We start from the raw sequence: 15,852 nt of genomic DNA on the forward strand, positions 1-15,852 counted from the left end.
GTTGTATCTGATTGTATTAAACAAAGTTAAACTCACCATCATTGCAGCTGTACTGAAAGCTTGAATTATCCTCTTTCTTTCTGCAAAGTTTTTGTTTCATAAAAATCCACCATAGGCATATTATGAGCTACTTAGTGTCAAGACATTATGTGCAGGTGATTATTTTTCCAAGTGTCCGAGTTTGGAAGCGCTCGTTTTCAACAACACAACATCCTGCTTCCTCCTGCATTATGTGCAGGTGGTATGCAGGGCTGTTGAGTGATTTGCAACGAGCACTTCCAAACTTCAATGCTCCATGCTGCTCAATGTTTTGCCACTCAGTCTAGATTAGGGGGGCGGGTCCCAGTGGACATGCATATGGCGTGTTTTTGACGTTGACCATTACATTTCTGTTTGGCTTTTAGGCATTGAAGTTGCACATGGCAGATATGAGACACATAACCTAATTGTACAAAGAAAGTACTGACATATTTGACAACTCATATAATTGTGATAGGCCTACTAGTATGATGAATGTGCCGCCTGTCCCTCTTGCCTCTGCAGCCATGCTGGGTTCCCCTGGCTCCAGCCTGCAGAGTGCCATCAGTGCGGTGGGGGTGGGGGTGGGGGTGGGCCCGGGCCAGCCCAGCGCCCCGGCCATCAACAGCGCTCCGGGCCACATCGACCCCAGCTCCATGCAGAGGGCCTACGCTGCCCTGGGCCTGCCCTACGGCAACCAGTCCCCCGTCCAGGGGCAGAACCAGGGCCCGCAGGCCCCCCAGGGCCCTCCGCACCAGCAGCTCCGGAGCATCAGCTCACTAGGTAGGCCTGAGAAATACCTAAAAATGTATTTTGTTTCTGAAAAACATATGTTTTTATGATCAGTTGTGCTCAGACTTTTTAATGTCAAGAACCCCTAGAATGATATGTATTTGACCGCCGACCCCATCTCAAAATATTTTGTTCCAGGAACATATATTCAAAGTCAAACACGCATTCAAACATTTTGGGCATCCTTTCAAACTTTGAGCACCTCTGCTAACATACCTTTTTTTTAGAGGATTGTTTGTAGGATTTTTGTAGAATCCTCCTCAGGTCCTAAAGGGTTAACTCTGAGATGGAACCAAATGGAACTAAAAGGCCAATTTATGCTTTGCCTGCTCTACTTATCTGTCTGTGACTTACCCTATTGCTGTGTGTGTGTGTGTGTGTGTGTGTGTGTGTGTGTGTGTGTGTGTGTGTGTGTGTGTGTGTGTGTGTGTGTGTGTGTGTGTGTGTGTGTGTGTGTGTGTGTGTGTGTGTGTGTGTGTGTGTGTGTGTGTGTGTGTGTGTGTGTGTCTCTCAGGCACTAACCAGATGAACCAGATGCCAGGGGGCATGGGTGTCCCCTCATCAGAGCAGCCTGGCATGCACTCTGACTCTCTACCTTCCACACTCAACAAGTGAGTCCGTCCGTCCGTCAGTCCTTCCTGCCTCATATTCTGCCCCTGCGTTTGTTTAAATGTTAAAGTCTGACGGTGTAACGTCATGTTTTGTAGTCTTTGGCAGCACCTCCTCTGCTAGCTTTGCTTTCTGTTAGACCTGCAATTTCCAGAATTTGGCATGGCTCAAAAATGTATTTGTCAAAAGAGAATGTATATGGAATGGCAATAGTGAAAAATATTGCATCGAAAGATATATATGTACATATATTAGGGATGGGTATCGTTCACATTTGAATCGATACGATACCTTTTTCGATACCTGGGAATCGATACGATACCCTTTTCGATATACCATTTTCGATACTTTTTATTTAAGTTTAACTTCAACACGGAAAGAGTGGTGACTCGCTGGCTGCTGCGGTAGAGTAGAGGTGATGATGATGATCACACAGTTTCTCGGAGCGTATAGACGTTGGATAATCATCATAATAATAAACATTATACTGTAGGCTATTGTCAGCTATTTTCCACAGTAACTGAGTGTAGCCTACTAAAGCAGTCATTAAACTCTCAGTAGCCCAACTGTTAAAGATGCGACCGGCCAGGGGTGCGTTCCAGAGTATCGAAGCGAGGTATCGTTCGTTTTTACCTGAACCGATACCCGATAGTATCGACGTCATGCGATCGATACCATTAAAAGTATTGCAGACGATACCCATCCCTAATATATATATAAAAAACCTTACACAAATAGAGATGCCAGGTTGAAAGTGGTTAGCGACAGCATGTTTCTTTCCAACCAATAACGTGTGGCGTCCTCCTCCTTTCCAACCAATAACGTGTGGCGTCCTCCTCCTTTCCAACCAATAACGTGTGCCGTCCTCCTCTGTCCCCTCCAGTCAGCTGATGGCAGATGGCTCTGTGGGCGGGGCCATGGGCAGCCTGCCCTCCGCCTCCCCGCTGTCCGCCACGGGGGTCAGAAAGTCGTGGCACGAGCACGTCACTCAGGACCTCCGCACCCACCTGGTGCACAAACTGTGAGTTCAATGGTGGCACCACACACACGCTTGGATCTGGGGCATGGGTCTTCAACAGGGGTCTTGACCCCTAGGGTTTTTTCTCCTTTTTTATATTAACCACTTGAACCCTAGTGTCCTTATCCTGAGAACTTTAGCAGAAAATAGCAGATCTACAAGCTCACAACGCCTCGCGCTGCGAGGCGTTGTGAGCTTGTAGATCGGCTATTTTTGGCAGAGGTTTGGTGTACAGGAGAAAAAGAGTAGACTAAGTACAGAGTGAAATGTCAAGTTTATTAAGTATTGACGGTTCAAGTGGTTAAATATCTGAAAACACAAATTGACATGAATCCAAAGAACAATGACGATTGTGCTGTCAAACATGAAACTATATGGAATCTATGAAAAGGTTGTGGGGGTCCCTGCTTCATTTCTCTCTCAACCAAGGGGTCCTTGGCCTGAAAACGTTGAAGACCCCTGATCTAGGGCTTATCGATGTCATCGATTATTCTGTCAGTAACTTTTTTGATTAATCGAGAAGCGGGTTTAAATTTCTTATTTATTTTTATTTTAAAGGGGTATTTTTTACTTTGTCGCACAACAATTTCATGCTAAAATAGCTATTGTTTTGCCTCTAGTGAAATGGGGATTCATTGATTTTATAGAATTATTGATCATTGATTATTTTTTATGATAAATTCAATCGATTAGTTCGATTAACTGTTGCAGCCCTACTGGGATCACTCAGGCCTTTTCCGTATATGAAGAAGACAGTTTACCTCAGCAGCGTGCAAAGTTCCCTATTTAACCCATTCAGAACGGGTACACATTATTGTGTATCATTATTTTATGCTTTAACCATTGAAAAATAGCAGATCTACAAGCTCACAGCGCGGCACCGAGTGCCGCGCTGCGAGCTTGTAGATCTGCTATTTTTGAAAAATTGTGAAAATTAGAATTTTTACCCGATTCTATAAGTGTCTTTTGAATCCTTCTAAGGTTTTTTGAAAAAAAAAACTATTTTTCTATGTCAGCAATCTGGCCAGCCATCGTCAAAGAAAAGGTCCTTTTCACTTAACTGGAGCTCAGTTAGTCTGTTCTTGAGAGACTACTATGTCAGTGGTTCTCAAACCTTTTCATGTGAAGGACCTCCAAAATGATATTTATTTGGCCATGGACCCCCATCTCAAAATATTTAGTTCCAGGGACCACCCAGAAGCAAAATTTGAGTTACACGCTTTGAAAATACACATATTCAAAGATTTGCGCACATTTTCACGACTTTTTCAAAAATAGCAGATATACAAGCTCGCAGCGCGGCACTCGGTGCCGCGCTGTGAGCTTGTATATCTGCTATTTTTCAATAGCTAAAGCATTCAATAATTCTAGGCCTAAATGTAATCTCCCACTCTGTCTCCTGTTTCAGAGTACAAGCCATATTCCCCACCCCAGACCCTGCAGCACTGAAGGACCGTCGCATGGAGAACCTGGTGGCATACGCCCGCAAGGTGGAGGGGGACATGTATGAGTCTGCTAACAGCAGGGTAACTCATTTCATAGAGCCTTCTGTTTGGACATGATTATCTGCTCTGTGTTCATGTTTCATATTCATATTTGGTGTCTGACTTGCTCCTCTGTTATCATTAGAGAACATAATGGTAGCTTCCATAGCATTGTGCTGATAATAACTTAATTGTACATTGTCACTGTCCGGCAGAAACCTTGTATCTCCAAGTTTGAAATTTGTACATTGTTTTCGTAAAGTAAAGCCCTGCTTCGTCAAACAAGACTGTCGCACAAAACGAAAATAGAAAATAGCGGATCTCTGTAGATTGTTTATTGGTGACCATAGCTGAGTGGTTAGGGAGCCTGCCTGGGGAACCAGTTCCCCTGGTTGTCCCCGGTTCGATTCCCGGTCAGGCAGCAATGTGTCAATGCGTCCCTGAGCAAGACCTTAACCCATAATTGCTCCCCGAGCGCCGTATATGGCTGCTCACTGCTCCTAGTTGTTATAGGATGGGTAAAATGCAGAGAACAAATTTCACGTATGTGCAAATGTACTGTGATAAACAGTCCCGAAGGCGTGGGGCCATATATTATATATATTATTATATATTATTTTCACTATTTTAAATAGTTTTTAATATAATGACAAAAAAGGAAAGGTTTTGGACCACTACATATAGGTTGAATCACATGATGCAGGTGCCTTAAGCTCCATGATTGTCTGAAATGCAATCAATAAAGGGATGAGTAATAACTTTGTAAAATGACATGAGGATAACGCAGAGATAAATGTATCTCAAGTAGGTTGGACTACCGCAATGCACTTTTTGCATTGCAGAAGTGTATCCTAAAATGTCCATTATTCAGAACTGTGCTGCTAGACTGCTAACAAAAACAAAAGAGGGACTACCCTGGCTTCCTGTGTCAATGTTAAAGTCCTTCTACTTGTTGAAAGCACTCAACGCGTTAGGGCCGGATTCCATCACAGACTGCCTGTTGTTTTATGTTCCTTCAAAGTTTGTCTATTTGTTTTTTTGGAGCTGTGTGCAGCTCCCTATACGTGGCTGTGTGGGTCTGTCTGTGTGTGTGTCTGTCTGTGTGTATGTAGCCTGACTTCGGCGCGTAACTAGTGCCGCACCATTTACGCCACTCGCGCAATATATACATCAAAATGTGCGGCTCGGCCGGGAATGGTGTTCTATTACCTTTCGTTCCGATCCGCCTTACCATGCCGACGTAATCGGCAAAAAACTACGCTTAATTGTCCCCATTGACTTATAATGGGACAATGCAAGAAATCACTTTCAAGTATTTTTCTCTCGTAAACCATAGGAGCTACAGTTTCAAACCTCGGAGAGGAGATTCATAATGATTTTAAGAATGAATCGAAAAATAATTACATCACTCGGCCTCATGGTGGCGCTATAACGGCCCACTTTACGTTTTGCCCCGTAACTCTTGAACCGTAGATCGGAAAATTAAAATTCTTTTTTCCCTGGATTCCTTGGGTCAAGACGCATCTCCCCATATAGGCCAGGATAGATTTTCCGCCATCTTGAATTTTCTCCAAAACACACTTTTTGCTCCTTTTCCTACATATTTTCTTCAAATGTCACAAAAATCGGTACACATGATCTACACACACACACACACACACACACACACACACACACACACACACACACACACAGCTCCACTTCACACGGGTGTGATTTTTCTTCTTTTAATGCGAAGCACTTAATTTTTCTTGTTTGCTTCCTTTTTAATCCGTTTCCTGTTGTTTTTTTATACATTTAATAGAGCACACTTTCAGCTGCATGTTTTGTATAAAATTCAAATAGTTTTTTAAGTTTTTTAAATTAACATTTAAGCACTGCTTGAGTCGCAGAGGATATTTGTTAGGCCACAAAGCCAACATTGAAAGATCTCTTACCCTGTCCCCCTGCCTCTAGGATGAGTACTATCATTTCCTGGCAGAGAAGATCTATAAGATCCAGAAGGAGCTGGAGGAGAAGAGACGCTCGCGGCTGCAGAAACAGCCTGGCATGGTGGGCGCAGCGGGACCCCAGCCGCCCGGCATGGGCCCTGGTCAGGCTGTTAGACCTCCCAGTGAGTACCGCCCATGCTACTCAGCAGGCCTGGCATATTCAGACATTTTTGAGAATGTTGACTATAGGCCATATTCATATTCATATTCACACCGCGGCCATATTGGATTGCGTCACCACATGGGGTGGCGACCATAGATATAGAAGGGCGCGGTGGCGCAGTGGTTAGCGCTTCCCCTCACAGGTACTGTAGAAGGTCCTGGGTTCGATTCCCGCCGGGGGACGCTGTGGGTGCTGGGGCCGTGTTTCTCCCCCCGCGTCATCAGCGCCCACACCCTTGGTGGGGTTGGCGATAGGGCCTTTCTGTGTGGAGTTTGCATGTTCTCCCCGTGTCTCCTAGGGTTAATACAAAAACATGCAGTAATCCTGGTCTCAATATAGCCTCCCCCTGGCCAGCCGGGGCGATTGATGGAGGGGAAAGAAACTGGTTGGAATAACGTGTTCCTTCTGCGCGCTACGTCCATCCCGGGGAAATCCCCACTGTCAGGTGAAAAGAAACAACTTGGACTCATGCATTGAAGGAAGCATGAGGTCAGTCCGTTGTCTCCCCAGGCGCGGCAGAGGGAGAGCAGAGCCCAGCATTACATAGGCAATTGGCACTGGGTGAGATGGGTTGCAAAATATATATTAAAAAAAAATACATAGACATGGAATGGTAGACGCCTCCTCCGGCTCTGGGGCGTCTGTAAAAAGGTATTGGCACTGTTTACGGAATCCTTCTGTGCGTGTTACAGAAACAGTAGCTCGGTATGCCAATCAGATGCCTCTTTCCCAGAGGCACTTGCTTTGGCAATGTAAACCTTTGTTTCCTCATGCCAATAAAGCTCCTTTGAATTGAATTGAAGTCCCGGAAAAGATGCGCTGTGACATTGTGTCATCTGCCCATTTGTCAATTTGGTCAAAGGATATTGGTGGAACAGAACTCATATTTTGGGACCATCTCTCCATTGTTTACAATGGTTTGTAATGCAGGCTCAGACGTGTTGCCACCCCATGTGGTGATGCAATCCAAGATGGCCACAGTGTGAATATGGTCTATACTAGGGATGTGATGATAATCGTTATCGTTTATCGTGATTAAAAATAAAAGAAAACACTCACAATAATCGTATCGCAGAAATCTTAATATATCGTGAATTTGTCAACCGTCATGCATCGGCTACTTTTTGGCAAATTGTCTGCCCCAGAATCTGGATTCAGGGGTTCGTGGCATTTTAAAAATATTAGGCATATTTTGAATATCGCGATCAAAATATATCGTAAATCACGATTATTTGGTCCCAATAATCGTGACATGACATTTTCGTATCGTCCCATCGCTTAGACTATACGCACAGCTCATTTGAGTTAAACGCCATTTCTCCCAACTCTCCCGACTACGACTATGAAGCAATATGGCCGTGTGAATATGTTAATGAACGCTGTTTCATCTCTCCTCCGCCTCTCAGATGGACCTGTGCCTATGCCCAACGTGCCAAATCAGATCATGAGTCGTATGCAGGTGTCCCAAGGTACGTGCGTTCCCTTCTGCATTCGCGAACGATCAATTTAGTGTTGCAATTCTCGTATAATTGGTTGTCCTTCAGAGCTAGCCTAGCCTAGTTAAGTCAGAGAGTCAAATTTCACAGTCCATTTTTTTATACACAGGCAAAACTCACAGGAGACTCGCACGAGAAAAACTAAAAAGGTTACAACAAAATGCAAAAAGAAATTGTGCAAATTCCCTTTATAAATGTACTTTCAACATTAAGCTCTCAACTGATTGATTATAGGACAAATATAGTGAGTCCAGTAGCTTTACACTTTGCAAGATGACCCGCACCCCTGTGCGGTTTTTCTTAACCAGAGTCATTATCCTAAATGAACGACATAGTCGGGGCTCTGATGATTATTATTAACCAAGCCCATTTCGGTGACTCCGCGAGCTCAGCAGACCATGGAATATTTAATTTCAACCGCTCCGAGTGCAGTAAATAGGCCTTTAATTGTGTGCGTGTCTGCTGTCCCCACAGGAATCAATCAGTTTAACCCCATGGCGATGCAGAACGTGCAGATGTCTCAGCCACCCATGGGAGCGCGCGCCGCCTCCCCCATGAACCACCCACAGCAGATGAACATGGGCTCCGTCCCCCCGGTGAGATCTCTCTTATCCTTCCTGCATCTCCCCTGTCAGTCCCTCTGTCTCGCCCCCGTGGCTCCGTTCCATCTCCCTGCCTGGCACCTCCAACTCTCTACCAGTGGTGGTCTTATTTTTGAGTGGTGGTAAACCGCTCCATAGAGTGGCTGTGCTTGTGTCTGTAGCCTTTTTCCTCAGCGTTTTGCCATAGCAAAACGTGTGTGTGTAGCATAGCCTGTACATCCTAGACTCAAATCCTAGTCTGAAGATGTTATGCAAGCACGACCACCGCTCACTTCACATTGGGTGTGATTTTTTACTTGCATAAACATATCAATACTGCGATGTTACAAGTAAACGTCCGGAATTCAAAAGTTACATTTGTAAAACTACAAACGTATTGGCATCAAAATGTACTTAAAGTACCAGAAGTAGAAAGTATTCCCAGTTTGGCGAGAACTCGTCACTCTCTGTACGAATTCAGGTAGCTGGCCTTACAACCCAGATACTCACGTCCTACAGACTCCTTCCTACTGGTTCTCCATCCCTTTACTGCTAAGGGTGGGCAACTTTGATGATGGTGAGGGCCACTATATTTCCACCTTCACTCCATATTGTTACGTCGTACTTTGTCATTCTAGTATCGCATACAATAGAAGCAAAAATAGCAGATCTACAAGCTCAAAACGCATCGCAGCTGCGATGCGTTTTGAGCTTGTAGATCGGCTATTTTTGCTTCTTAACCTGTGGGCCGCATTAAGTGATGGGTGGGGGCCGCATGTGGCCGCCAGTTGCCCATGTATGCTCTACTGCTAAGGGCAACTCGGTTAAATTCCTGCGTGGACACCATCGCAGCTGGTCTTGACTTGGGTTTAGACAACCTGTCGAGTCTTTGGTATTTCATTAGTGTCTCTGTGTCTTCGTGAAGCTCGCCCAGCCCTAATCTGACTCTTCTTCATCCTAGTACTGTTTCTAGTATCTTGACTCAGGTTCTCCATTGATGAGCTGGATGGCTGTAATGTCACTGCAGCCGTCTGGCAGGGGAACAGTGGAAGGGAGGGCTCTTGGGCCCAGATTTGCATCTATATTTTGGGCAAATCCTAAAAGTGTGTCCAAAGCTCTCTGCGATTTTTAGCAAATGGTACTACAAAGTGTATATACTGTATATGGCTCAAGTTGTTCCCCTCTCTGCTTTTGATCAGCCGCCATGTGGGATTTTTAACCCATTTAGGCCTAGAATTATTGACTGCTTTAACCAGTGAAAAATAGCAGATATACAAGCTCACAGCACGGCACCGAGTGCCGCGCTGCGAGCTTGTAGATCTGCTATTTTTGAAAAAGTCGTGAAAATGTGTGCAAATCTTTCAATATATGTATTTTCAAAGCGAACGTTTGTAACTCAAATTTTGCTTCTGGGTGGTCCCTGGAACGAAATATTTTGATATGGGGGTCCGTGGCCAAATAAATGTCATTTTGGGGGTCCTTCACATGAAAAAGTTTGAGAACCACTGACATAGTAGTCTCTCTCGGTGCCGCGCTGTGAGCTTGTATATCTGCTATTTTTCAATAGTTAAAGCATAAAATAATGATACACAATAAATTATGTACCCGTTCTGAATGGGTTAATGTACAGTTTATTCAATAAACAGGCACCTGTTCAAGGGCGTATCGTGGTGGTACTGTGTATGGAGGATGCGCTCCATTCAGATGTAGTCAATTGGTCTTGGCAGACGTTCAAGCGCTGGATGTCGACTCCCACAATCATTTGCTTTTTTTTTTTTCTTCTCCTCTTCTTACCTCTTTTGCCCTCCCTTTCTCCAGATGGGCATGTCGCCGTCGAGGATGCCTCAAGCTCCAGGCATGATGGGTAGTCATGGTAATAGCATGGTGGGCCAGCCAGGCTCCAACCAGGGCCAGTTCATGCCCCAGGGCCAGTTCCCTGCAGCGGCCGGAGGGGGAATGAATGTGAATGTAGGCCTGGGCCCGCCCACTGTACAGGCTGCTGTCACTCAGGTGAGGACCACTGATGTGTGGGTGTTGTTTTCAATCTGATTAGATCATATTGGTTGCTCAAGGACTTGTTGGTTTGTATACAGTGTGCTGTGCATACAAGTATGTTTATCTGGCCACGTAACCATCATCCTCACCCCCTAGCACAGTGTTTCTCAACCTTTTTTCTGCATGGGCACACTTTTCATGTCCCTAGAATCCATGGGCACACCAACATAATACGGGGGTGTAAATATCGTCACTGTCGGGAAGAAACCTTGTATCTCCAAGTTTCACATTTGTACGTTTCTTCGCAAAGTAAAGCCCTGCTTCATCATACAAGGCTGTCACACAACAGTAGTGAAAACAGCAGATCTACAAGCACACAACGCCTCGCCGTTGTGTGCTTGTAGATCTGCTGTGCTTGTAGATCGGCTGTTTTCACTAGTTTAAATCATTTTTAAAATGATAAATACAATACTGGCTTTCAAGCAGTTTCAAGGGGCACACTTGACCCTTCTCAGGGGCACACCAAAGGTCCCCAGGCACAGTGGTTGAGAAACACTGCCCTAGCACACCTCTCCTTGTATCCCTTCTTGTAACCCTTTTTAGATGGTATACTCTTGTCTTGTTGTGTTTTTGTAATTTAGGTTATTCTTGCTTGACAATGTTAAGAATGTTATTTAGATAGCATGTTCTTTAAACAGATGTTGGGTTTGATGTTTACCTGGTATCCTGGTTTCTTAGAAGCACGGAATAGTTTTCTTGGCGCTCTACTTGTGTGACTATTACCCTGTTGCTTGTTGACTAGCGTTCATGCTTACTCCGCTTACTTCGATGTTGCACTTTGTGAGTTGCTCTGGAGTCGAGCGTCTGCTAAGGCCCAGGGCTGTCACCATTATGACATTTTACATGACGATGAATTGTCACTGAAATAATTGCGATTAACGATTTAAATGTGTTTTTGTCGTTGACAATTACATTTCTGATTGGCTTTTAGGCTTTGAAGTTGCACATGGCAGATATGACACATAAGCTAAATATACAAAGACATTTCTGACATATTTGATACTTTATACTTTAAAAAGAACATAGATAGTGGAAATAGCCGATCTACAAGCTCACAACGGGTCGCAATGCGATGCGTTGTGAGCTTGTAGATCGGACATTTCCACTATTTTCATAATTTTTGAAAACATGAACATTTTTCAACATGGAAACGATTATGACAAAATAATTGCGATTATTTCAAATAATTGCGATTAGGCAACTATGTAATAATTGTGACAGGCCTACTAAGGGGCCTCGGTTGTTAACGGTGGCTCTATCCTCACGGTGGCTCTAACTTCATAACTGCATAACCGACATAAAAAACTGGATGCATAACAATTTCCTCCAATTAAATGAAAACAAATCAGAAGTTTTGGTGTTTGGCCCCCCCCTCGCTAGAGCCCAGATCGAATTAAACCTCGGCCCATTACTTCCCAACCTTAAAACCACAGTTAGAAACCTCGGTGTAACTTTCGACCCAGAACTCAGCCTACAACAACACATAAAAAAGGTCATTCAATCTTCATTTTATCACTTAAGAAATATTTCTCAAATCAAATCATTCCTAACCCCTTCCGATCTGTCAAAAGTAGTCCATGCCTTCATTTTCTCCCGTCTCGATTACTGTAACTCATTATATACATGTCTTTCAAAAAAATCTATCCATAGTCTCCAATTAGTTCAAAATGCAGCAGCCCGTCTTTTAACTGGTACCAGAAAATATGATCACATTACACCCATTCTAGCATCTCTGCATTGGCTCCCAGTTGATTTCAGAATCAATTTTAAAATCCTCCTTATTACGTGTAAGGCCAGGATGGGCCTTACCCCATCATATATTTCAGATCTTGTGACGGATTACGTGCCCTCACGTTCACTAAGATCCGCTAATAAAGCACTCCTGGACACTCCTACAGGTCATTATACCACCAAAGGACATATGGCCTTTGTTTTTAGAGCCCCCTCCCTTTGGAATGCCCTGCCCCTCGAGATTCGCCTCGCTGAGTCAGTCCCCCGTTTTAAATCTCTCCTTAAAACACATTTTTATAGACTAGCTTTTAATCCCTAATTCCACTTTTATGTATTGTATCCTACCTTATGCAAGCTTTGTAATTATTTCCATGCATTAATTTTCTGCATTGTTTTTAATCCTTATAACCTCTTGTGTGTATGTTTTGTTTTTGTTTTTTTGTCCTTTGATGTTCTATGTTCCTCTTGTAAAGCACTTTGTAACTTGATTTTGAAAGGTGCTATAGAAATAAAGGTTTATTATTATTATTATTATTATCCTCCCCGTCCAGCAGCAGCAGCAGAACTCTAACCTCCCCCTGAATGCCCTGAGCTCCCTGGGCCCCCAGCTGCCCTGTGGCCCCATAGCCCAGCCCCCGCTCCGCGCCACCCCTCCACCCAATGCCCCTGCCAACCTGCAGCAGCCACCTCCACCCCAGCAGCAGCAGCACCACGCTCCCCCGCAAGCCCAGCCCCAGCCCTCCACGCCCGCCTCCACCCCGACCCACGGGCCAAACTCCACCCCGACCCACATCCCCAGCGGCCTGCCCGGGCCCCCCTCGGGTCTGGGCACGCCACCTGCTCCCTCCCAGCCTCTGACGCCCCTGCAGCCCCAGCCTGAGCCCCCCGGCCAGATGCAGCAGCCCACCTCTGTTCAGCCGCAGCACCCCAGCACCCCGGTGAGACAGCCCTAAAGCCATGCCCTCCCTGATGTTCCCTTCACTAGCGTCTTAGTCACGAGAACCTCTCCCTGCAGGTCTGGTCCAAACGCATTCCTTTAACCACTTAAGCCTTATATACTTGTATACACAAAGGGCAGCCGTAGCTAAGTGGGTAGAGGGGGTCGTATGGTAATCAGAAGGTCGTGGTTCGACCCCCCCTGAGCTGCCCAGTCTGTGTGGAGGTGTCTGAGCAAGACACTTAATCCTTAACGGCTCCATTAATGGCAGCCTCCGCTCCTGTTAGTAAGATGGGTTAAATGCAGAGGACACATTCTACATATGTGCAAAAGTACTTTAGCAAATATTCCACCAATAACTAACACAATTATCATCATAATTCTCATCATAATTCAAATTATCATCATTATTACTAGTATGCTTTGTCATATAACCAATAGGGAAAATGGCACGTCTATAATTTGAGTGAGTTGTAACCAAGCTTGAAGATTTTCTATTTTAGCTGTTTTTGAAAATGTGGACATTTTGGGAAACATTTTGCCTATACTGTAAGATTCTCAGAATAGGGACCACAAATGTTGAAAGTGGTTAAATAGGGACCACATGTCGTCGCTGTCTGGCAGAAACCAGCAAACTATTTTTTTTATTTTTTATAGTTTTTTCATGAATCAGTGCGATTGAACACCTTTTACGTCTGTGTGTTGGTTAGAAAAAGAACTCCACTTGATCTGGATGTTTTTTCATTTCCTGAAGACTAAGAATTAATGTTTTGGAGTCAGTCCGATAGCAGAGACATGTTGAAAGTGCTCAAAGGGATGTTAAATAGAGGTTCAAGGCTAAGTGTTTTCGTTGGAGTTGTTCAAATAGGATGCTTGCTTTGTGTGAATTGGTGTCATACTGTAAGTCGCCATTCAAAGTTGACTCCTCTCAGCCCTTTTGGTTCCACGCTCAGTGTCAGAACATGTGTCTCTCTCTCCACCTGAAGCTGTCCCAGGCAGCAGCCAGCATAGATAACATGTCTCTCTCTCCACCTGAAGCTGTCCCAGGCGGCAGCCAGCATAGACAACAGAGTGCCTACCCCTGGCTCTGTGGCAGAGGTCAGCTCCCAGCAGGCCCTGCCTGACATGAGCGGCGACAGCAAACCTGACGTGAAAGATGAGGAGGATGACTGCAGCTCTGGGAAGAAGCAGACGGACTTAAAAATGGAGGTGTGCACACTACCTCAGCGTTTATCAAACTTTCAAATTCCAAGGTCTCCCCTTAACTCTGACAGTGTACAAATGGAACCAAATGAACCTGTTAGGGTTCTTTTGGTTCCATTCGTACACTGTCAGAGTTACAGACTTGTAAGGGTAAATTTTAGACCCTCTGTCTAAAGGAACCCACAGAGACCCTAGAATCCACTTTGAGAACCACTGACTTAATGATAGAGGCTTAATATTGCTTTTAATTTTTATGCTTTTCAAGATGACAGGTTCATGACTTTCTGGATAAGTTCATGAAAATATCCCCATGGTTAGAACTATTTAGTTGCCGTTTCTCTTTGTGGCTAAATTGAGCTTAGGCTTCGTTTGACCACACATGTTTAAATATTGACGAACAAGTACAAATCTTATTTATTGTCAAACTATATTCAAAAGTCTCTTTGTACCAGTGTTGCAGAGACATATAGCGCCAGAGTATTACATTCCTGTATTTAATCTCTGAACTAAAATTCTTTCAAAGATGAGATTAGCCAAATGTTGCCGTCTCCCCACTTAGGAGGAAGAGGAAACCAAACCCCCATTGGTGAAGAAGGAGGAGCCGGACGGGGCGGAGCCAAAGCAAGAGCCAATGGAGACGGAGGAGAAGAAGCCCAACATCAAAGTAGAACCCAAAGAGGAGGAGGAGAGCGGCGCTAACAGCACGTCAACCACCTCTCCTGCTCAAAACCGCAGGAAAAGTAAGAACGCCCATTGTTGATTTCATTGGACATAATTATGAAGAACCTTCCCGGTGGTCTGACAACGTTTAGCTTATTGACCACGACTTGCTGTATATATGTTACTGTCAGGGTTCCCATTGTCATGAAATTCCTGGAAATATTTTGAAATTAGAAGAAAAAAAAAATCCAGTACTGGAAAAGTTTTGGAATTGATCAAGGGTCCTGGAAGGTCCTGGATAACTATGCATTGTCTTTCGTTATTGATTTTGTTAATACTGAAATTAAATTAAATTAAACATTGGCCAAATTGGCAGAAATTGTGAAAATAGCAGATCTACATGTAGATCGGCTATTTTCACAATAAAACCGTGTTATACAAAATTCCTCAACTCTCTTCAAATATGATTATTTCGGGGGTCACTGCCTGAAAAGGTTGAGAACCACTGGCATATTGCGCATCAGAGTAAGCGACTTGTTATTGTTATATAGTCCTGGAAATCGGGTTAAATAAAATATTCTGGAAAAGTTTTGGAAAAGTTTTGGAAATTAATTGGTAAAGATGTGTGGGAACCCTGTATGAAGAACCTTCCCGGTGGTCTGGCAACGTTTAGCTTATTGACCACGACTTGCTGTATATATTATGTTACTGTGTTTTTGAGACGCAGTGAGATTGAGACCAGGAGCGCTCGTTTTCCAATGCAGCTACTCCCTTTGAATGGCAGTCCCCACAACAATATTTACTATTCTGGCCCCCTGGTTTACAGCTTCTAACGGCGCCGTGTCGGCTCATGCGACCTTCGCAACACTCGACACGGCGACTCACTCGCTCGGCGGTGTCTTGCGTGGATCAAGGCGGCGATCTCACTGGGTCTCACTGGGTCTCAAAAACACTGTGACATATACATGGCATTTCTGCCTGCCATTTTGGAAAGTATACCATTTTCTCCATTATTTCTGTGATGCATGGACATTTATTTGTACATTTAATTGTACTGCGGAAAAGTTGCATTATTGTTGTTATACAGTCATTTAAAATCACATCAAAGTTTAGC

General features: G+C 44.3%; 1 protein-coding gene across 2 annotated transcripts in view; it reads left to right on the forward strand.

Annotated features, from left to right (window-relative positions):
• The window catches only part of crebbpb (CREB binding lysine acetyltransferase b), an 81,569-nt gene that overhangs the window by 47,005 nt on the left and 18,712 nt on the right, over nt 1–15,852 (forward strand). Inside the window, exons 6-16 of one of the 2 annotated variants that reach the window (XM_080724801.1) lie at nt 544–801; nt 1,325–1,421; nt 2,303–2,440; nt 3,846–3,963; nt 5,878–6,034; nt 7,482–7,544; nt 8,046–8,167; nt 9,971–10,162; nt 12,490–12,876; nt 13,914–14,084; nt 14,638–14,818. In XM_080724801.1, coding sequence (XP_080580927.1) covers nt 544–801; nt 1,325–1,421; nt 2,303–2,440; nt 3,846–3,963; nt 5,878–6,034; nt 7,482–7,544; nt 8,046–8,167; nt 9,971–10,162; nt 12,490–12,876; nt 13,914–14,084; nt 14,638–14,818 — 1,884 coding nt within the window. The remainder of the gene's footprint in view (nt 1–543; nt 802–1,324; nt 1,422–2,302; nt 2,441–3,845; nt 3,964–5,877; nt 6,035–7,481; nt 7,545–8,045; nt 8,168–9,970; nt 10,163–12,489; nt 12,877–13,913; nt 14,085–14,637; nt 14,819–15,852) is intronic. The other variant, XM_080724802.1, reaches the window with a different exon arrangement.

This window comes from Nannobrachium achirus (assembly GCF_963921795.1).
Source record: "Nannobrachium achirus genome assembly, chromosome: 4".
Taxonomy (NCBI): Eukaryota; Metazoa; Chordata; class Actinopteri; order Myctophiformes; family Myctophidae; genus Nannobrachium; species Nannobrachium achirus.